Source organism: Glossina fuscipes, unplaced genomic scaffold (assembly GCF_014805625.2).
Source record: "Glossina fuscipes isolate IAEA_lab_2018 unplaced genomic scaffold, Yale_Gfus_2 1, whole genome shotgun sequence".
In the NCBI taxonomy this organism is placed as follows: domain Eukaryota; kingdom Metazoa; phylum Arthropoda; class Insecta; order Diptera; family Glossinidae; genus Glossina; species Glossina fuscipes.
In genome coordinates this window covers 49,683,398-49,707,876 of record NW_023998415.1, presented here as the reverse complement: position 1 = coordinate 49,707,876, position 24,479 = coordinate 49,683,398, and the positions used below count along the sequence as shown (strand labels likewise).

General features: G+C 33.5%; 1 protein-coding gene across 1 annotated transcript; it reads left to right on the top strand.

Annotated features, from left to right (window-relative positions):
* The first annotated feature begins 28 nt into the window (after nucleotides 1-28).
* LOC119631819 lies at nucleotides 29-24,089 on the top strand. The gene is made up of 2 exons (XM_038024339.1): nucleotides 29-311; nucleotides 19,879-24,089. The coding sequence occupies exon 2, from the start codon at nucleotides 19,890-19,892 to the stop codon at nucleotides 24,087-24,089; it is 4,200 nt and encodes a 1,399-aa protein (XP_037880267.1). The 5' UTR covers nucleotides 29-311; nucleotides 19,879-19,889.
* The last annotated feature ends 390 nt before the right edge of the window (nucleotides 24,090-24,479 follow it).

Sequence of the window (24,479 nt, the reverse complement as noted above, 5' to 3'; positions counted from 1 at the left end):
AATTAAAAAAAAAAAAAAAAAGAAAAAAAAAGCGTAAAGAAAAGAAAAACTACTACTATTTTAAAGTGTTATTATGTAAAAGGGAAGTGAACTCAGTGTTAGTGTAGTGTACATCGTTGTTCGATTGCTATTGTATGCAAATAAATTTAAAGGAAAGAGTAAAGGAAAGGATATCTATTCAAATAAAGATAATAATGGCTATTTATATTACGATGGTGATGATAATGTTACCGAGTGGTTTATTAATAAAAATAAACTTTTATTTTATATATTTATATATAAATTGTTGCAGGACGATGCCTAGAGACATTGTGAGTCCCTTTAAATATACAACATATGTATATAAATCAAATTTATTTGTACAATTTATACATATATAGATGCATGTCGTTTTAAATTCGTCCAACTCCTTAACGATCATATGTTGCTTATCAAATCGATTATATTTAGATTGAACCCCTTTAGAATTTAAACCCCCTATCTCAAGTTATATAATAAATATATAAAATTTAAAGTCCTGACAAAATTGACTCTTGATTTCATTTCATTCGCTTGCTTCAAATTGACAAAACCTAATTTTTGCCTTCACCTTCTATATAAATGGAAATGTGCACACACATTTATGTGTACATATTATATATATATTATATTATCCCATTTATGTATTCATATCGGTTGTCTTATCAACTTTATATCATTGAGGCAATCTACTTTATTACATCAACCATCGTATTAATTGAGATCGATTGGATTCGCATGCCTCTTTTTAATGAACCTTTGCTTACCTTTCCGACTACCTACGCATATATCGTTTGCACTTATTTCAGTATATTATTTTTTAACTGAGCTATTTTATCGGTTAAAGTTTTTAGGTGGAAAATCCGGAAATTAAATGATGAACCTGCTTAAACTTTTGAAAGACTCTCTTATCGTCTTTTCCACATATACTGTTACTTTACCGCACTCTTAACAGCGTTATCTTAAAGGGTATACATGTGGATTTAATAGTAATGGCGGCGGATAGATTACAGCAATAGCGATGTCTGCTTCAAAACTTACCTTACTTTACTCACCTACCGATTTTTATAACAATCACTTATAGAGGAAATGGCAAATGGGACAAGGGACAAACGATATATATGTAAAAAATTTACCCATACATCTATTCCTAATATACATATGTATTAAATATTTCCATGGTTGTTGAAGACTATATGAATATCTCTAATAGATGGACATGTTTAAATGGTACCATCAACTCATTATTATATTAGGTGTTTGCATATATTTTGATCATTTGATTGATCAAAATATTTTCCATTATTTCGTTCCACTTCTTCCCATCGTTTTGGCAACGCGGCGATATCGTGTCGAGGGAACGATATTGTTTTGACAGCGATGCAATCATCGATCCAACCAAGCCATGCTGTATCACCCTGAACAAGTGGTAATAAGAAGACAGTATGTGTGATGAGTGCGCTACGAAGGTCAGAACTTCCCATTCGAGCTGCAACAGTGTATCCTTGACAACTTTTGCAACGTGTGGCTTAGTATTCGTTCAATTGTCGTCGATACACATCTGCGTTAACAGTTTTCTTTTGTTTTAGCAGCTCGTAATAAACCCCACCTTGCTGATCCCACCATACGCATAGCAAAACTTTACACTGACGAATATTTCGTTTCGTTGTCGATGTGGATGGGTCGCCTGGAGCCTTGTAATAGATCCACTTTTCATCGCCATTCCCTGTATGCTACAGAGAACTCTTCTGTTTTTCCTGGCAAGCAATGAAATCGCGACGTTAAAATGGCTCGGAAGGACATTTTCACCCAATTCGTACGGCCAACATTTTCGCTTTTTTCGAATCTCTTCATCAACTGGCCAGCTGCCCGAAAGTTCTTTGATAGTTTGAGCCGTCCAATAAGTCTTGCAATTGATTTTTTTCGAGCTCCGGCTGGATCCTTTTCATTGACATGAAAATCATCACTTTTAAATCGTTAAAGGCAAAAGCGACAATTGAAGTAGGATGGAGCAGGATCCCCCTAAGTTTCCAAAAGTGCTTGATTGGCTTCGACAGCAGATTTTTTCAAATCAAGTAATGAATGTTGAAAATGCAATTTTGAGCAATTTCCATGATTAGCGTCTGTATACGCTGAACAACAACATAATACTAAATGGAAAAAAGTTATTTTATGTAGGGAAAGGCACAAAATCATCGAATTCAACCATTGTGTGCATTGATACTTGGCATTACTTTATCATTTTCTTCAGTGCATGTCGCTGATGCAGGAAACGACCAAGCGCCTATTGTCCTATTGGCATCTCTAGGCTGTTTAAAGTCTTTAAAAATAAGGTTTAATTTAATATGAGGATGTAAACAACGTTCAGAATGCTATTCCTTTTTTTTTTTTTTTTTTAAAGCAGCAAGAGTCGTATGGGGTAGGAACTTTTCTCTAGAATGGAATTTACCACGGTTATGCAATAATTCAAATCTGGTTAATAGTATATTGATGCGGATATGTTATTGAATTTTATTGTTTTGCTTATGTCATCTGGAGATAAACATTCAGGGATTAGGCGTTGGGCTTCCCATATAAATGATCTAATACTAGATCAATTCTGAAGTCTTTTGCTTTGTTCGTTTTTATCTGTGAAATATTTATTTATTTTTAGATCATTCATTCTCCTTTAAATAGGACGTCTGTTTTTATTCGCAGCAATATTAATTAATGTAACTGGCGATAGATGTATCGATTCAGCAACGAGAGATAACAATAAGTCCGTTATTTTATTTTCTCTCTTTTCTCAAAGTGTATAATTTCGATAATCTCAGTGACACACATGTTGCTGCCCTTGCTTTTCTAAGCACATTGCTGAGTAACACACAAGGACATAGGACTTGCTGCAGGTACCTTAGCGATTTACTAAAGTAGGTATTTACTTATGTCACAATCTATTCTTATACCCACCACTGTACTTAATTTGTTGTCTTCCATAATGTATGTAATATTGGTCTGCGTGAAATTCCGAGTTAATTTAGCCATGTCTGTCCGTCTGAGTGATGTGTGTCGTTGGCACTCAACTGGTCGCAAACATGAAAATGTCGACTTCAAAGTTGGGAGAAACATTGGAGATCTCTGCACTCAGGTTGGTCAACAAAATGAATCAAATTGGTCTGAGCAGGAGCGCGCAGTGGAGCGTAAACTGAAAGCGAATTAATTTTCTTTGACAAATATTTTTGGATTTTTCCTCGTTATCTGAAAATTATTAAAGTTAGAAGGCTGAAATTTTCCACATGTACTTTACGAAACACTCTACTCTTAAGGTTTGAAATGGGAAACATATATACATACTTGATCAGCATCAAATTCTAAATCATTAGAAATTGGAAGTTGTGTAAGTGAGCTGAGAACACCTATATTTTTTAAAAAGAATAAAAAATTGTTTTCCTACTCATTACTTATAAGCTATAGTGATGCTGTAGCATTTGTGCATAAATATGGAAAAAATTCACCAAGCCTATACAATATTATAGTGTATCAAAATTTAGTTGTTTTTTCAATACCTTTATAACGCGCAGAAACGAGCTTCAAAACCCCTATAAACTATATATAAATTCTTGGCCAGTTTCAAATTTGGAATCAGATCTAAACACGTTCGCCTATTCGTCTCTCCGTCTGTCTGTTTGTGCAGCTTTGTAGTATTTGTGGTAAACATTCGCCCGTTAGCGAAAGTGAAGATATCGCCTACAAATTTGCAAAACTATTTGCAATTGACCCAAACTTATCAAAGGCCACGCCCACAACGCCCACATGACTTTACGACAAAAACTTTTACTTTGAAAATAGAAGAAATCGGCTGCGCCCACTTCACATTGTAGAACATTAAAAATTTTGCTCTACCCCTTCTTTTGTTTTTTTTAAGCTAACTGTAATAGGTATAAAACATTTGATCTCGATCGAATTTAACTTTCTTACTTGTTTGATTATAGTTTTAATTTTTGTATTTCATCAGACTTGGTGTCACCTGGCCTTAATTTATGTTATTGTAAAGTCTTATATAATATGACTAGGTTTCGATACAACAATAAGGTACACATTGCCTTAATTTATATTAGGTTGTTCGGATTTTTTTGCGGTTTTTCATTATGAAATAAAATCATTTTTTTTTTTTTTTTAGATAAGGTATAAACTTTATGAATTTATATGTTTGTCATTTTGTTCAGTAACAAGCTACCACTTTTTTCAAGGAACTTCATTATCACTTCCCTCACCAATTTTCTGCTCTTTCGAAGCAAAAAAATTTTCCATATTTGAATTTACACGAAGGAGACGGCAATCTGATGGTGCAATGTCAGGACTATATGATAATATGTGGTAATACCTCTCAGCTCCAAGTTGTGATGATTTTTGATGGGTGAGGAAAGACGTATGACCTCTTACATTGATGTAATGAAAAACCATATTTTTTTGTTGGACCGATCCTGGGCGTTTCTGCTGTCAGCCTTCGTTCAATTTGTTTAATTGTGCATAGTATAATTCAAGAAGCGGCAGAAGCTCATAATACGCAATCTCTTTATAATCCCATCATAATGACAGCAAAATCTCTTCTGCATGGATATCGGGGTTGGTTGTTGTTGTTTGAGATAGTTTTGACCATGATCGATTGCGTTCCACATTCCTGTATAGAATCCTTTCTTCATCAACAGTTAGAATTTTCTTCAGGAATGGATCGTTTTGGTTTCGTTTCAAGAGCATATCGCGGATATTAATGCGTTGTGTTAAGTGAATTTCTTTTAAATCATGTGGAATCCAAATATCCACCTTTTTTATGGAAGCACCAATAGCTAGTTTTGAATGAATTAAATTTTTCAGCTTCAATCATAACCCGTAGAAGGTCGTCATCGATGGTATTCGGACTATACTAGAGCACGGTAAAGCTTTTACTGAAAAACTTTCCAGAATGAAATTTCGCAAGCCAATGTTGACAAGTACTTGCTGCTATAACATTAGTTCCATACAAAACCCATATTCTTTTATATGCTTCTGCATGTGTGTGTTCTATGTAATTTGTAACAAAAGACAATTAAAATATCTCTTATACTTTCGCATTGCGATCTCGCTACTATAGCACAACCGATCACTTTGAAACTTTTTCACAAAATAAACACAAGTTTCCTCTACATAACTATACATACCAATGTAATTAACCCTACTTATCTGTCTAGTTAACTAAAAAAGTTATTTTAATCTGGTGTCGATAAAGACCCCGAGAAATTTCCGGATTACCTTATATTACATATATATCTTAAATAAATGAAAAGTTATCGTATAGCACGATTGTTTCGATACAGCGCGATATGAATTAACCATGTTATACCACAAACGTCTGTGCATATATGTCTAAGAAAGATAGAGAAAATGTTAGGATATTGATGACGTAATTGTAAAACTTACCATTTTACCGGTATACCAAGAGCTTACTTAGGTTTTCATTTTCTGAGAATAGCAGTGCGCGAAAGCTTGGATACAAATTTTTAATTACAAAAGCGCACATAAGGACGGAAACTCGATTCTTCTTTATTGAAATTTGTTCAGCTGTTTTGTGACCTTTTCTTAGTGAATTCAACCATTTGCCGGCGACTATAATTTTCTTTCTCTTCGAAAATGTCCCAAGTTCAGTGGGGGCATAAGAATTATATCGTTATAGATATAATGAGACAGACATCTATATATAAAAATTGTTGGAATTAATTCGACAAATACGGCGATAAATTGTTGTCGAATAAACCTAAATGAGAATTAATAATAAAATATTGTTATTGTTATGGTTATTATAAATTTAGCCAGAGAATAAATTCTAAGACTAAAGTCTTAATGCACTAGCATCAAAGGCTTTCGGCTTTATTAAAAACTCTACCGCGCTTGAGATTTGAACCCACGACCATTGAGTTGCTAGTCGAGACTCTTGCCTACTCGGCCACTCAGGCGGATAATAATAAAATAAGTGAAAAGACTATAGTGGCGTGCAGCGTATTATTAAATACTCTACATCGTCCTACAATTATTAACATTACGATACGATACGAATCATTTTTAATAGCGTTCGTCGTTGGTCCAAAAACCATTAGTATGCTAAGGTTGAACACAAAACAAGTAAGAAGGTTATATTCGGCGGGGAGCGAATCTCGCATATCCGCCACTATGTTTCTCGCATTCTACTCATCAAGTTCCTTTATTTGATACCATATCGCTAATATTATTAAGAAAAAAGTAATCGCGGTGCCTGCCACATTCGTTTTAAAATTAACCCATTTTTGGCGAACAATCTTCATTAATCTTCATTTAAGGATGGTGCACAATAGTTTTAAACATTCGGTCTTGTTTGCCTTATGATAAATAAGCATAAATAATCTCAACAAAGTGAAAAAAAAAAACAAAATTTAATTACTTGTAACTTTGTGTGGGCATGGCAAACTTTTTCCATTTTTGCGTATAAGGAGTTGAGTGCTCCTTAAAGTAAACGTGGAAAATTTCAGCCTTCTAACTGTTATAATTTTCGAGTAATAAGAAAAAATCCAAAAATTTTTGTTAAAAAAAACAGACTTGCGTTCAATTTATGCTCAACTGCGGACTGCTGCTCTGACCAATTTGGCTAATTTTTAATACCAATCTGCGTACAAAAGCTTTCAATGTTTTTACCACATTTGAAATCGACATTTTCATTTCTGCGACCAGGAGATTGCCAACAACACACACCACACAGACGGACAGACATGGCTAAATCAAGTCAGAATTTCACGCTGATCAAGAATATTTACACCTTATGGGGTCTCTGAAGTTTTCTTCTGGCTGTTACATACATTAAGGAAAAAAAATAAAATGAGTGATAGGTATAAATAAGTCAGACACAGACAGACAGTCAGGCAGACAAGCTTGAATCGATTCAGAAAATGATTTTGAACCGATCGGTGTATGAAAAGGTGGATCTACTTCCAGTTCTTCCATGTGGTAGGGCATACCTCCGCGTAAACTCAATACACTCTTGCATTATAAGTGATGTAGAGTATAAAGAAGCTGTTAAACAATTTCACATATAATTGAAAATAAAAGTAGCGCAGCGAATAATATAAAAGAAAGAAGAATAAACAGTTGGAAAACAAAGGACAAAGTATATATCACACCATTCAATATGTTTCCGGTCTAAGTCGCCGTGTTTTTTTTTTTTTTTGCAATTTCGTTTTTCAAGCGGACTTTTAATCTTTGATAATATTCACTATTGATGCCTTTACCTTTTTTCAGATAGCCAGTGAATCTTATACCACGGAAATAAACTTCACCATCGACTTTTGCCTTTTTCATTCCTTTTGCGGTTTGCTTTCGCCGGTTCCATGTTCCATGACCCCATGTCCCATCGATGGCATCACATATCGCATGAAAAAATTATCTTTATTTCGTCTAAACGACTCCAACAAGTTATTATTTCTGCTTAAAAGTGAGCCAAGAGGGAAATCACTTCGAACAGGCTTTTTTTCTCATGGATAAATATTCATGGAAAATAGAAAATAGAAAATGCATTGCCTTCCGATATCTTTAAATTCAAATTCACTTTTCACTCTACTACTCTACTCTACTATTCTACTCTACTCTACTCTACTCTACTCTACTCTACATCTTTTTGATGTTTTCTGGAACAACCGTCGATTATAGCTGACCAGATTGAACATCATCATCGGTGTCCGTACGATTAGGTTTAAAATTAGCAAACTTCTCATAAAAAGAAGGGTTTTTTCCAGCGGACCAAAGTCGCCATAACATCTTTCAGGCCAATCCTGATTGTGAACGTATCGTTTGTCATCAAGAAGCAACGTCTAATCGACTAACGAAATTTAGTGTCTTGGATTATTTTGAAAATGACAAAAGTAGCCTCACTAATACCACTCTAATTTGCAAATGAAGTGTCATAAAATCTTGACACGTATCGTTTGAAGGTTGCTACTATTTCGAAATTGTGTAGGCCTGTCAATAATGTTTTCATCTATGTATCAGATCGGAGACATACTGGGTCATGTATCAATAAATATAAGAAAATCGATGTTGCCAGATAACAAAAGAAAAACAATAATAAGTGAAAGCATCGGGTAAACTTAATCGTTTAATAATACGATATTCGATTTATTTTCATCAAAAATTATCAAAAGGTAAGGGTATACTCTGTTCATGGTGTAAATGTAGACTGCGTGGTCTATAGTCTAAAGTGGATACAGTCAATATTCATGACTGCATCAATTTTGATCATAAAATATTAAAAATGAAAAGTTTCTATTCCATCAACGCTGGCTTTCGTAGGAACGCTTGCACGGTCCATTGGATCCAAATTTTCGCTATCATTTTTATGCCGAAATACAGCGATTTTTGTCAATAGATATTAAAAATTGTAAAATTTGTCCTATGTAATAGCTTTTGGAAAGTGAGGCGTAAAAGTGATCCGATCCAATCCATTTTCAATAGAGTTCGTCCTTGGATAATGTATCAGAATAGTCTGAAAAATTTAAACCCAAAAACCAGCTGACGTTTGTTTAGTTTTTTAATTTTTTGGAAATTTAGTTTTCTTGTTACGCTGAAGGGTCATCATTTTTAATCGCTCTACGAACCGGCCCTCATTTCATTAAAATTGTCTTAATTTTCCGTCCTTTTTCTCGTTATGTGGTCTCGATATTTTCTTATAGTTTTACATTTTTCAAAGAAGCAGCAAAAATTAATTCATTGCTTGTGCATAATATATCATACTTGGCACCCTTTTTAGGTGTATTACAAAATTCAGGGCACGCACTTACATATTAGGTGCTTGCATATATTTTGATCATTTTTTTCTTTGAAAAAGGCATTTATTGAGAAAAATTAGTCCATAATTCATTTTATTCAATTTCTTCCCATCTTTTTGACCATGTGGTGAGACCGTATCGAGGGAACGATATTGGTTTGGCAGCGATCCAATCATCGACCCATATATCTTCAGCATTTCGAAACCGCATGCCAGCCGAATGAACGAATGGTAATCAGAAGACGCTATGTGTGATGAGTGCGCTACGAAGGTCAGAACTTCCCATTCGAGCTGCAACAGTGTATCCTTGACAACTTTTGCAACGTGTGGCTTAGTATTCGTTCAAGTTTCGTCGATACACATCTGCGTTAACAGTTTCCTTTTGTTTTAACAGCTCGTAATAAACCCCACCCTGCTGATCCCACCTTACGCATAGCAAAACTTTACACTGACGAATATTTCGTTTCGGTGTCGATGTGGATGGCTCGCCTGGAGCCTTGTGCATGATTGTGTCGTAATAGATCCATTTTTCATCGCCGTTCCCAATACGCGTCAGACAACTCTTCTAGAGCAACATAATACTAGATGGAAAAAAGTTATTTTATGTAGGGAAAGGCACAAAATCATCGAATTCAACCGTTGTGTGCATTGATACTTGGCATTACTTTATCATTTTCTTCAGTGCATGTCGCTGCTGATGAAAATCTATGCAGGCTCCTATTATATTGCTTTAGATATAATTGATTGTTTGCTTCTACCTTTACTCCTAGGTTTACATTGATTCATTGATTCCCAATCGGATGAGAAGGAAAATTTTGAAATCTTCACTACAATATTCAGCATCATATTGCAGTGCGTTATAAACAAATGACATATATAGTACACCATATATGATGCTTTCAAAGAATATTTCCGAAAAAATTGTAAAAATATATTGAAAATGCTTTGTACGCTTAAACGCAAGACGAGGGTAATGTTTTATGGCTTTTGTAGATTTCGTTTTAAAAGCTGCCTGAAAATTTTTATAAACAAAAATTCATCAAATTTTTTAAAAATTATATGATTACTGAAGTGAAATATCGATCTAACGCAATACGCTGAATGATATTTGATTCGTATATTCCTCATGTTATGTAATGGCAGAAAATAATCCCTTTTTTTCTTTTTTTTTTTTTTTTTTTAGTTAGTATAGGAGAAGCTTGTAATAGTTTAATTTTCGGGTGTGTGAAAGAGAGAAGGAAAGGAAAAAGCAAGCGAACGTAAATCTTTAGACTGCGGTATAAGAAGTGGGCGCGATGGAGCGGGCAAGAGACAAGTTGACGAATTCAGTTAAGACGTAAGGATTATGTGTGAGTGCATGTATGCATATATGTGTGTGCTTGTGTGCTTGTGTGCTTGTGTGCTTGTGTGTGTGTGTGTGTGTGTGTTGAAAGAGAAGCTCAAAGGAAATGAAGAAAATCTACGGAAAAATAAAAATGAGGAAAAAAAGAAACGAAAAAGAAGAAAGTATTACGGTACTTGTGCATATATATTCAGTTCCCTTTGAGTTCTTTAAATCTCAATGGAATTTCGAACAGTTTGCAAGAATTGGTACGAAAATAAAAAGAATACAAAGTAACGAAATGGTGTCCATATACGAAGCCATCTGTGTATGGAACACATTCAGATACGGTTATGTATGCATGATTGTAAAACAATAACAAACTCTGAAATATTAATGGCTTATTGGGAACTAAAGAGACGGCCTTAACTTTGTAAATGTCTATCGAATAAAAGATATTTATTTATTGTGTATATATAATAAATTTACAAAATATGGATTTAAAAGCTGCCGGATAACATAGATTACATGCCCGGCTGTGTTGAAAACTCTACTACCGCACTTGAGAGACTTAAAACCAACGAGCATTGAGTTGTTAGTCGCGATCCTTTGACTACTCAGTTACTCATGCGGCAATGCTTTCTCTTTTTTACTTTACTTCACTCATATATGTGCGTATGCGTGCGTGTATGTGTCTGTATGCGTGTGCGTTTGGGTGCGTACTAAAACAACTTAAAAGTCGAGGAAACATTGAGTAGAGCAATGATATTTTTTATTCTCTTTTTTAATTTTTAGCCAAAGGCATTTAAAGAGTTAAGATCGTGTGCATGAAGCTTTCAATAAACTGCTAATATTTTCGAATTTTTCTCTCCACTAATCTAATATAAATAGTAATCCATTTCGTGAGTAGCAATTTTGCATTGTACGCTCACTGTACTTTTCAATTAATTCGACTGAAACTCGCATATGCTTCGGTTTAAAATATATTCAAGGCTTTCATTAGAGTTGTCCAGCTGTTGCCTAATAAAAGCTGATATCACGTTTTGCTACTGGTTAGATGAGGTTCATTCATTGATAAGAGTCATTATTGATCAAAATTTCATTTTAATTAGTCGCATGTAAAGCTTCTATAACGCCTTGGTATAAACGATTGTGTTGTCTAGACCCCATTTTTTTTGCAAAAGACCGGAGGGAATGTTCCCTGAACATGTTTTTTTTTTTCTTCTTCTTTTTTAACGTGACCGATCAATCAGGGGATATATCCTACCCGTGTAAGAAGAGAGGAAAATGATGGCTGCAGTCTAGGGGGTATATGTCCAATTTAATGAGCACTCACTATGGCTACGACGAAGGAAGACCCGGTCACGACTCTTACCTAGCCGTTTACTCGGGCGAATATGTGTAGTCTGATCAGGCAGAAGCGCGAAGGAATATAAAATAGTATTTATATAGATCCATGAGTTAGTCATTTGCTTTTTTTTTGTGCCTATATTCTAAGCATTAGACTTTTCATTTCAAATACATATGCAATGCTCTACATTAACTTATTTATATTTATAGTGTCTCTGTGCGTACTTTGTCTTGCAGGGCAGATTTGTTTGCTTCAAATATTTTTACCCAATCACGATATTGATGGTAGGAAAGGTCAACAAAAAAAACTTGTCTTTTAAATTAACATTTCGATATAAGTGATTTGATATCGTTTTAAATGGACAATGGAATGGGGAAGCTAATACAATAACTTCAAACAAACATTCTCATATGCCGTTATATGCATAGATTCCATTCGCTTCCATTCAATTTTTATAAAAGATACGCATGCGATAATCGATTGCGTTTTAAAAGGCGAATGAATCAGGTCTTTGCAAAACGAGTGCAATAATTTAAGGCGAATCCATTGTAGCTTGAATAGTTGAAGTTGAGTATTTCAAAATTTGTAAATAATCAAAGTCAAGTTATACAAGTTTCTGTCTATTAAGAAAGAAATGTATATAAATAAATGTATATATTTAAGTTTAGTAAACAAACCCATATCAGTTAATGAAAATATGTATCCCCTTATATGCAATAAAAAAAAAAAAAAAACATGAGCACTCTAATAGTAAAGTAACAAACTTTCATTTTTGCAGAGATTCTGCGCAATAAAAGCATCAAACTTACATGTATTTTTAATGCGTATAACAGATATATGTATATATATTTATGTATATTTACATGTTAAGCAAAAAAAAAAAAAAAAAAAAAATAAAGAAAAGTTAAAAAGTTTCATATGCGTACGTATACACGCATGCATGTATGTATACCAGAAAAAGCCGGTAAAGCGTAGTAGAATGGACATAAACATTCATATTCGAAGGATATATATGCACAGCAATTAGGTCGATATATAAATATTTATATAAATATAAACATATTTATATATATATATATATATATATAAACATACCAATTGTATATATATGTGTATATATATTGTATATATATGCTGCAACCGATATGTATTAGTATTTTGATTTTATTACTAAAATATATTAGAAATGTGTGAAATGAAAAATGTGTGTGGACATAATTGAAGTTTGAATGTACAAAAATGTAAGCTCGTGTCGACGAGTAATATGTGTTGTGAATGTGTGAAAGTATATGCTTGTGTGCGTGTTTATGAGGTACGAGACCTGAGTTTATGTGTATATTTGTATATATGTATAATTGTAAATATTAGAAACGTGGCACTTTTGAAATCATTGGTCAGCAAGTGGTCAAGGTTTCCTGTTGACTTTCATTTTTCTAATAAATACATGTGTACGTGTATACTTTCTATGTATTGCTAATAAATGTGCTTACAGTTATTTATATATTTATATATATGTACGTATATATATACATGCATATATATTTTCATGTGAATACAGTTTGATTATTATTTTCACTTTCAAAGTTAATCGTTGTTTTGTTGCTTTCACGCGAGCGGGCGGTGTTTGCGTTATGTGTGAGTGCAATTAAAAAAATATTTATTCATTGAACTTGGACAGATTGGCGAAAATTAATAGAAATGAAAAGCAATTTTTGAAAAAATTTTCTTAAATAATTTTATTATTTATAAATGTATTCCTTCATACTAAAGTAGTATGAAGTTTAGTTTCATACTAAAGTAGAGAGAGAGAGAGCGAGAGAGAGAGAGAGAGAGAGAGAGAGAGAGAAAGAAAGAGAAATAGAATGATGAAATAATCAAACACAACAATAGAACGATCTCCTCTCTCCTACATAGTCCTATTTAATGAATTCATTTCAAATTAGAAAAAATCCATCCGTCCTTTTGTGTTCTATGATTAATTTTCCGTTAAATAAGTATTTAAACTAATCTTCAACATTTCATTGTTACAACGAATTGAGCGACACATTTATATAATTTTATTTTCAATAGGACTTAACGTAACAAACGATTCCTCTTACATAGTATAGAAATGCTTTCCATAAACTTAAATAACAAACATATAATTTTTGATTAGGCGCAGAAAGCACAATAACATATATACAACAGCATACTGAGAGTTTTTAACAACTAACTCTCACTGGCCGGAAAATGCTTTGTCAATATTATTGAATATCCTTTAAAATAAAATTTTCGCTGCAATTTTGAGGCGAACTTCTTTTCCTTTTCACCTAAAACAATTCATAATCCTTGCAATAGGCCTTTTAGTCTCATCCTTTTCTTACTCTGGTAACAAAATTTCTTCAATAAGCTTTGCAAATTAGAAATAAAACCGATGATAAGATTTCAGCTCAAGTCGATAGCCTTGGATGCTAGTGCTTTTAAGAGTTTACTCTTAGAATTTATTTCTGTGGCGAAATTATTAATAATAATAATAATAATAAGATTTCAGCTTTTTTAATGGCAAATATACAGTGTTTGCAAACATTTTCATCACATTTTCACTTGAAAAAGGTATTTATTATAAGAAATCGGTGAAACAGATATTAATCGAAATAGTTTCAATCGTTTTCTACAAAATTTTTCGAATTTTTTTGGCAACATGGCGATATCATGTCGAAGGGACTTGTATAGGTTTGACAGCGATCCATGCATTGATCCATTTTCGCACTTCTTCAGCTTTTCGAAACCGCGTGCCAGCCAAGCAATGCTGCGTCGATCTGAACAAGTGGTAATTAGAAGGCGCTACGTCTATTGTCTATGCTGGGTGTGTTAGAACTGTCCATTTGAGTTGCACAGTATATCCTGGACAATTCTTGCAACAAGTGGCCAAAAAATGGTATTTTGCGTCAATTCGTGTCGCCACTTTTAAACCCGTTGAAACCAAAACCGAAAATTTGGGATGTGATGGAATAGCATCACTGTAAGCCTCTGATCATGTTTGGAGACCTTTGGCAGCAGATTTCTGCAAAAAAACAACAAAAGTAATGAATTTGGAAGAAGAAGGATGTTTAGCGCTTCATGCTACGCATCGGCGTATGCGGAATAAATGCATAATATTAAAAGGGAAACTGTTATTTTATATAGAGGAAGCACAAAATCATCGAAATCGACCGTTATTTACAATGATATTTCCCATTTCTTTATCATATTTACCTGTAAAAATTGCTGATCAAAATTTTTGCAAACACTTAACATTCATGACGTAAAGTTCAGACTCTACATTTAGTCTTATCAAGAGTATTATGACCTCTTAACCTACCCAACAGAAAGAAAACAAAAAGATATCAAGCGCTGTCTAGGTCGATCGTGAAAGACCGTTACGTGATTAGGAGGTGGAAGAGCAATCAAAGAATATTTTAAAATCCTAACAAGGAAAGTTTAAGAAACACTGTAGTGGCTTATGCTTACAGCTTCTTTCAAAATCCACCATAACTTAGTCATTGCATTTTTAACAGTTAAAACTTTGTAAGATTTCTGATCGATTAATGCCGATACGGCGCAATAAAAACTCCTGTGAGATATTTCAAATTATATCTTGGATCATATAATTTGCCAGCACCTCGTATTATTTATGAAAATTAAATTTCATACAATTTCATATGTCAATAAAGTGATATGAACAAATCATATCGTATATATATATATATATATACATGTATCATAATTCATATATATGTGAAAATAACAACAATAACTAATCTATTGAATGACTGAATGACATTCTTTATACTAGAGATTACAAAAGCAAAATAATCAATTTGCATTTTTAATAACACCCACATGTAAAAGTTGTCGAGAGTATGCGTTCGTATGAAAGTGGCCGCGTTAAACTAAACACAATCAGTCGAATGAATAATGAAAAGCTTACAGTGTATAAAAATGTGGATAAATGTATCGATATAAATAACCGAAAAAAAGAAAAACAAATTATTACATGCGGAAAAGAGGAAAATTTGATGAAAGAAAAAAAAAATATATATATATTTTAGAAAATAAAATCGAAAAAATTTTTATTGCAATAATAATAGAATTTGTTATTAAAGAGGCGGAGCTTAATTTGTGAAAAACATTAATGCATGAACGGAGCTTAATACTCTATTTTACGTATATATATATATATATGTACATATATATATATATATGTATATATATGTAACGTATAAAGCCATTATCAATAATATTGGTGCATTGTCTGAAAAGACATGTGCTTGTGTGTGTGTCAGTGTGTGTGTATTTTATAGTTTTTTCAATCACTTCTTTTTATTTTTTTTTTTTTGAGGGAAAATATATGATTTTTGTTATTTTGGGGTGTTTTTCTTTTCTTTTCTTTTTTTTCAAGTTTTTAATGTTTCTGCAATCTACGCTCTATCGATGATAATGCCAGTTGTTTGCTATCGTTCATATTTCTGTTGCCTATGGTAAATGGGAAGGAAAAGTGACAATCCGGCATTTCTACTCAATAATTGTGCAACAAAGTTATCAATGGAGGGAGGGAATTTTCGATTTTTACCTTTGTTATTTGTTGTTGTTATTGTCGTTTTACTTTTTTTTCAATATTTCGGTTGATTCAAGCGGTTGGCGCCGCATTGAAAACTGAATGCATTTTTAGGAAACAAATTACTTATTTTCATTATTACGACTTTTTGCTATATCATGCAGTAATTCTGTGCACGTTCCAGAGATTATACACACCCGGCACACGTTGCGCATGTGCTGTTCGCAAGTAAAAAAATGAACTGATAAAAAGTGCTTACACACAAAATGTTAATGATTTTCTTTTCTTTTCTTGTATTTTTCTTTTTTGGGTTTTCTTTTTTTTTTTTTAACTGATTCGTCAACGCTTAGTGTTTATTTGTCATGTGATTTTTGATAAAAACAATTTCAAGTTTCCGAACTAAATTTTTTGTTTTTTTTTTTGTTCTCGATATTAAAAAATTTTTGGGTAAGAAGTGAATTTAAAAAAAAAACCAAATAATTAATAAGCACGTCTAACGTATAAAATTTTTTTACTATCATATAATAATTTTTGAAAACTTTTTTGTGACAAAATTGAAATAAATAGTACAATACTGATAAGGAAATTAAAATTCAAAACAAAATATGATATGAATATGTAAATTGTTTTTTTTTATTTTGTTCATATACAATATAAAGAATTTAAGAAACGATCTTATTAATTAGTTAGTTAAAAAGTTATTAAAATTAAGCAAGAATTTCATCTTTGTGTTAAGGGAAAATAATAAATATCCTCGGCGTTAAAAAAAAATTCTACAAATATTTCTCGAATAAGTTTTAAAGAAATTACATATAAGAATAAATCATATTAATCTTGAAATGCAAATTGTTGCCAATTGTCTACATTCCATTTTCATTCAATTTTAAAATTTAAAAAATTTTTATATTAATTAATTGTTTTTAATTTTAATTTATTAATTCTATTAAATTATTTTCAAAAAAATTAAATTGAATTATTAATTATAAAAATTACATTTTAATGTTAAATTTAAATTTTTTTTCAAATTTTAAAAATTTAAAAATTAATTAATTAATTTTTTTTAATTTAAATGAAAACGTAATGTAGACAATTGACAATAGAATATGTATATAAGGCATGTTAATGCACTTTTTTTTGAGCGCACTCATGTCCACGTTTAATTTCAATACGAATTGTGCAACTTTTTAAATATTTAAAATATAAAAATTTCCCGTTGAGGTTATTTTGCGCCGCTCCCTACATTACCAGGGTTTTGAACATTCAATATTAGTTAACCTCAAAGTTATTTTCGGATCAAATATAAAATATTATACCATTTTATATTTCGTGAAGTGAACAACTCAACCCAACTAGGTTTTCGTAGCACTCTCTTATATTTATATTGAAATTTTGTGTTGCAAGTTTGCTCGGGTTTTTTTTTGGCTTGGCAAGTCCATCCTCTCCTTGTCGACTTTATACCTACCGAAGTTATAGTTTAATTGCAGAGAATCACTTACGTATGTAGATAGATAGATGTTTTCGAAAATTAAAAATTTATCTTATATGCAATTTTTGATCGATTCCTTGTACTTTGCCGGCTAACATCACAGATACTAAATTTGAAGTCATGCCTTAATTTTGGCGCATGGCTTGCTCATGATATTTGCTAGATTAATTAGAGAGGTATTACCTTTCTAAAATACGTATAAATGCAGGCTTAGGTTATAAAATGTGAAGTCAAGTGATAACCGTATGCCAGAGATATTCTTTCGTTTGTAATAGCTAAAAATGGTAATTAGATTTCTCAAAGAGTTTGTACACCGGTAGCCTTTATCTCTAATAGACATTGTGTTAGATCTTGCCAAATATATCCTTAAATCGAATGTTGCAATGGCCATAATCATGGCCAAAAGTAAATATAATATCTCCCTTATTATAGCCTAGACTTCTTCTGGCATAAGGGTACATTAAGTTTGAGCTGAAGTATAGACCCACCTTTCATTAGACCAATTGATTCTCAATCTCATTCGAAATCCATTTAACCTGTACTAACATATTGCATATCGCAATTGATGAGATATTTTGATGAACTTTGGTACATCGACATGTTTTGACCAAATGATTGGATCCATTTTTCCGAATCAATATCCAAATAACGCCTTATTTTAAAAAGTCATTGGATAAATAGCTGTAGATTTGTGTAGGATTGGTGAACTATGGTCCAGTATATTGTTTTTAGCTTTTTCAAATTCTTCTTCATTACGCATCGAATAACAATAGTCATCGTAATGTTGACTAAAACAAATAACATACCCATATAATAATCGAAGGCTTCCTTTCCGTCTTCTCTTTCGTTTTGATTTGTGTTTGACAAAAAAAAAAAGCTAAAGTTTATCGCGCATTGGTTCATTCTTATATAAAATCCAAACCCGAATTCGATCCGATATGTGGCACATTTATTTTCCAGGAAATATATGGCGCTAAACTGCCGGACGCAGGGTCTGGAGGTAAAAAAGAAAAACAAAACTTTTTCATCTTCATTAATCAAGTTTGAGATAACTTTAACAACAATTGGGGCTTTCTTCAAAAATGGAGCTCAACTTAAGCTAACAAAAATTGTTGTAAAAAACTTGCAGTTTTCGTTACATACATTTTGCATCGATGCATAATTATTCCATTCATCATGATATAAGCGTTGAGCATAATATCGAATTGTATTTTAAATATGGAAGCAAAAAGCATATATTTTCGATATAATTTATATATATGTAGTTTTGAAAAATTCAATGGGTACCCCCCAAGGATTATCCGCATTCGAGATTAGGGAGAAATCAACCTTTGAGCCAATCAAGTATTCGTTTGAAATAAGTCGTGGAATTGATAGATGGTAGAGATTTTGATCAATGAAATTTTGCGTTGCATATACGAACGAACATAGTAAACGTATTTTAAGCATACACAAGCACTTGGTGCAGACTTTAATAAAATTTGAACAATTGGGATTGTTGTGAATTCCCTTTTTTTAAAGGTAAAAATTATTCGAAGGATGAAAACGTTCTCATTACTTGTGTAAGAAGAAGAAGAAGAGGTTTTTATTCATTTTCGATAGTAAATTAAATTGAAGATGCGAAATACTAGTAGATATTATGGAAAAAAGTTTTAGATTTCCTTTATCGGTAAATCATATATAGATGTGTTCGTGTGTGTGTGTGTGTATGTTAAAAATGAAAGCGAAAATGTGTGTAAGAAGAATGTATAATCAACAAAGAAGAATTTCATGTGTACATATACATAAATAATTTTGACAAACTCTGGAAAATGTGACTGCAAGCACTAATTATTGTAATAATTGAGAGAGAAAATGCGAAGGAGAGCGTTGGTTGGCATAATGATGGAAGCTAAGTATAGTTTATGGAAAAAATATTAGAAGGAAAAATAAAAGAAATAATACTAAAAGAAAAAAATATGGCCAGTCATGCGCAAAAATAAGTACATATATATATATATATAGATATATGTATGAATTATTGGAAATTTATTCTACCTATGAATTAGATTTTTTAGTTTTAATTCATTGACAATGGAATTAAAAAAAAAGAAAAGAGAAACGCAATAACAAAAATAATAATAAATAAATTATTTACGATATCCAGTAAACTTATTTTATATACATATCGCAAATATATATATATATATATACATATATATTGCATGTTTATGAGAATGCGTCCTCATTAAATTGATTTTATTAAAATAATTTTACGTTAATTGCCTTTATTGATATATTTATATGTATTTTTTTTTAAAACTTTCGTTACAACCCCTTCCAGTAACAAGGAAAATGGCCGCTTCTATATATGCTACCCCACCGCCAGATTTAAGTAGTGAGGATACTGCTTTATCTGATGTATCTGTTGCTTCATCATCAGCAACTGAAACAACTACATCGAGAACAATGACGACGACAACAGCAATCACATCGGAAATCCCAGCTATTATTAATCAACCCTTATGCAATACCCACAACGAGGCCCCATCGTCGATTGTGAATAGGTCAACAACATCGCCAACGTCATCAACAAAAGCAGCAACACTTGAGGCAAATAGGGAACACCATACTATTGCCGATGTACTTAACGATGACGTCATAAAATTACCAACTGAAATCACAAATGTGCCAAGCAGTATAAATACTGCTGAGGATTTTCCAATAGCATCTACGAATTGTACGGCTGCTATGTCTGCAGTGGCGGTTGCCGCTAATGCAGCCATGCAAATACAATTGCTTGAAGCGCTTAACGCTCAAAAGTGCGACAAAGATGACTATGCAAAAAATTCGGATCGCTACAGTTTGAATGCAAAAGTTGTAGTTGATATGGATCAACAGCAGCAACAGCAGCAACAACAAGAAAAGCAGAATTCAGAAAATAATGAATCATCATCATCATCATTTCATGCCGAAGATTATTCTCAAATGCCTATCAATACAAAAACTATCGATTATGAGGATAAGTTAGCGAAAATGTTTTTACCAAAGTCGATAGAACAATTAAAGGAAACCTTCGGACTGCTGTGGAATCAACAGCAAAATCGAGAGCAAGAAATTCAAAACATATCAAGCCTTCAAAATGTTGCCAAGTCTTTAAATGCCTCAGATAAGCCAAAGAGCACTAACAGTGAATTTTGTAACCCATATCAGATGTTTTGTAGGAAATGCGGCGAAAATTTTAATAATGAATTTAAATTAAATTTGCACCTGCTGCAGGAGCATAATTTGGATTTCAACGCGTTTATAGTTGACAAAGAAAGCAATCAGGATTTAATTGCCAGCCAAGGTAATTCGTCTGATATTTTGACTTCGGTTAGAGTGAAATTGGAAGAAGGTTCTGTTGTGCGTGATAATTCCAATTTATTAGAAAATGATGTAGCGACCGATAAAGGTTCGCTAAGATCGAATGAAAGCAAAAATCAAATATGGCCACGTCCGAGCTCATCAAGTCTGAGTTTTTCCGTTACACCTGAACAAGCGGCAGCTGCAACTTTACAAGTTGGCAGATACTTGCCGTTATTAAATATTACCGGTTTTCCTAACGTTGACGGCATTCATCGTCCACCTATGCGTGTTTTCAATTCGGAAGCGTTTTGCGAGCTATGCAATAAAGAATTTTGTAATAAATATTTCTTAAAAACGCACAAAGCTAATAAACATGGCATCTTTGATTCAGTTCAGGAAACTGTCGGCAATAGCAACCCGTCAACTAATTTGGTAGCTATGAACACTATATTTCAAATGCAAACACAACGACATCAAAAAATGCAAATGGAATTACAGCAACAGCAGCAGCAACAGCAGTGGCAAGTCGAGCAAAGCACTCTGAACGAGTTGCAACGCGGAGAGATCGAAATTAGTTCTGGGCCGCAGAAGATCACATCGCCAGCCTTAACGGCATTTTCTTGTGGCCTTTGCTCAAAAGCATTTGCTAACATCTTTGCTTTGCGTCGTCATCGAGTTAAAGCTCATGAAACGAATCAACCAAACCCGAACGTTCAAATTGCATCGAGCTCGACAAGCTCCGAACAAAAATCTGATTTGTCTATTCCTACTGCACATTCAATCAATGACAATCGAATATTGCAAATGTCCGCAGATCTTCGCCAAGATCTTGAATTGGAGCAGGAAGACGTTTCTTTCGCGCCCCAACCTCGTAAACTCTCCCCTCAATCTCAACAGCAGGCACGTGAGGCGAATTTCTCTTATGACGAGCTAAAACGCTTAGGAATTGTTAATCCTGAAGCTTTTTGCGAGCTATGTTGCAAGGAATATCGCAGCAAATATTTCCTAAGAACTCATAAGTGGAAACGTCATGGCATTTTCATGCCATGCGACGATAGCGAAAGTCAACGCAAAAAATATTCAGCATGGCCCTTTCTTAGCGTGCCGGATTCGCCGTTAAATTTTATGATGCCCCACGAGCAAACTATATGGAACCAAGCATTGATGGCGGAAAGTGAGAAATTCGAAGAGTCAATACATCGAAATAAACGTATAAAACTTGAGACGCTTGGCGGCGAATATGTTACTTCGAAGACCCCAGGCAAAGAAGAAAATCCGGGGAGTTCCAGTGAAGATAAGTTTGCTGATCAAGATTCTTCAAAATCCACACTTCCAACGCTGAGCGATCAAATTGAAAAAGGAGCCGCGTTTTATGATGCAACTCTTGACTTACAAAACCTTCAGAAATTGCAGTCGATGATTCAACATTTAACTGATTTTAGTGGCAAAAAATCGGTGACATGTCACTTATGTGCTAACGAATTCGAAAACCAATGTGCTCTAGAGGCTCATTTATTGGCCAAGCATAATAGTGGCATTGAAAACAAGTACTGGAAACTGCCATCAAAAAACCAACCGAGCACCTTAAAACAATCGCCGAGCAATTCGCCAGGCTCCGGTTCAGAAGTCAAAGGACTTGAGGAATTACGTTGTTCCTCTTGCGATCGAGAATTCATTTCTTTATCAGAGTTTCAGAAACATATCGCCAAAGTGCATTTACTCTCGGCCGTGGAAAGTCCTTTTCGCGAGAGCTTTGTCGCCCCTGAACGTCCAATCAACGCGAATACGTCCAGCAGTAGCTCAAGACCATCGTTTACCATTACGCCCACTAGCAGTTATTGCGAGATTTGCAATAAAGAGTTATGCAACAAATACTTTATGAAAACCCATATGCAGCGCATGCATGGCATTGAAATTGAGAATGGCGCACAAATTGGGGGAGTTGTATGCAATATATGCAACAAGGAATTATGCAGCAAGTACTTTTTACGAGTTCATAAACATAATACCCATGGCATTATAGAGGAGGGAGCCCCTTTACCGCAGTCCAGGCAGAACGGCCTTAGTTTAGATTCATCCTTGCAACAGCCACAGCAACAACAACAACAACAACAGCAACAACAATCGCAAATTATGGACATCGAATCTATGACCAGAGGTACGACAAATGTAAGTCCAGCAAGTAGCGGTGCAGGTGGAACTGGAAACTCAGATATTAAAAGTGAAAATTATCCAAACTACCCAGAAGTATGCCCGATTTGTACCAAACGTTTTCGTAATGCGAAATTTGTCCGTTCCCATTTATTATCTGATCATGCAACAAGCGGGAGCGAGAAATTAGGCGAATTGGAGCACTTTGGAAACTTAAGCAAATCTTCTAGTCCAACTCTTAAAATGACAAACGATTCCGATTCTAGCAGTTCTGCGAGCGGCAGTCATTCCGCCCAGCTGGGCCACGCTTTACAAAATTTGAATACCCAGCACATATTACACTCTCAAATGCATAAACATAATATACTTGCGACTGGACAATCATTAGAGTCTTCACATTTTAAAGAGTATCAATGTTCCATATGCCCATTTACTACGCCCTATTATGCATTTCTATTTATACATGAGAAAACGCATGCTATCATAGACAGCCATGCCATGATTAAGCATGGTGGAATTGAAATCGAAAGCCGAGAAGACGCCACACCCCACAGTCCCATAGATATAGAAAATGAAGAAGACAATAAAAAGAAAGGACCGATTTTAAATGCAGACAAGAAAGAGAATGAAGAGATTGAATTTAAAACTAAAACAATGACACAACCTCTAATAAGTAGCGATGTTAAGGCTGAAGGTGTAGAAAAACCTAAAGAGCTAATTACACAAGTAGATGAGAATTCCGGACGGAAATATCATTTAAAAGCTGAGGGAGCTTCAAGATCAATGACCAATTCACCTACACATTCCATGTTTATAGAATTACTACCGGATATGATGAAAAAAATCGATCCAATGGTCACTCGTCCTGTACCTAAAAATGATCAATTAATTTCAATAAGTGAAAATCAACGCATGCAAGCCTTTTTCTTAGAACCGATTGGATCTCAAAGCGATCTGGACCAAGTGAAATGGTTTACACCCGCTATTGTTTACTTACCCGTCAATGAACGACTTGCAGCTCCTGTAAGTATTACATTTAAATTAACACCTGCTTAAAACAAAAAAAAAAAAACAAAAAAAAAAAGCAACAAAAAAAGAAAAGCGAAATCAAAAGAACACAAAATTCATATTATTATCAAATTGGAAAGCTTTTTTATACATATAGCCAGATAAACATCGGTATAACGATTTTGACTAGTGGATGCATACGTTAATTTACCTAAATTTTATATCCTCTAAAATATCGTAAATAAAAGTATGTAATCTGGAAGGCGCCGTAACATAGCAGGAAGCAGGGAAGTAGAAAAATTCAAATATTAAACCTTTTTAAGAAAACTTGGCCAGTGTAATATTTCTATATTAAGTATTTTGACTTGATAGGGTAAAAGAGTTCCTATATACGATGTGCGCACAAGCAAATGATTTTTTTTTTTTTTTTTTTTTTTT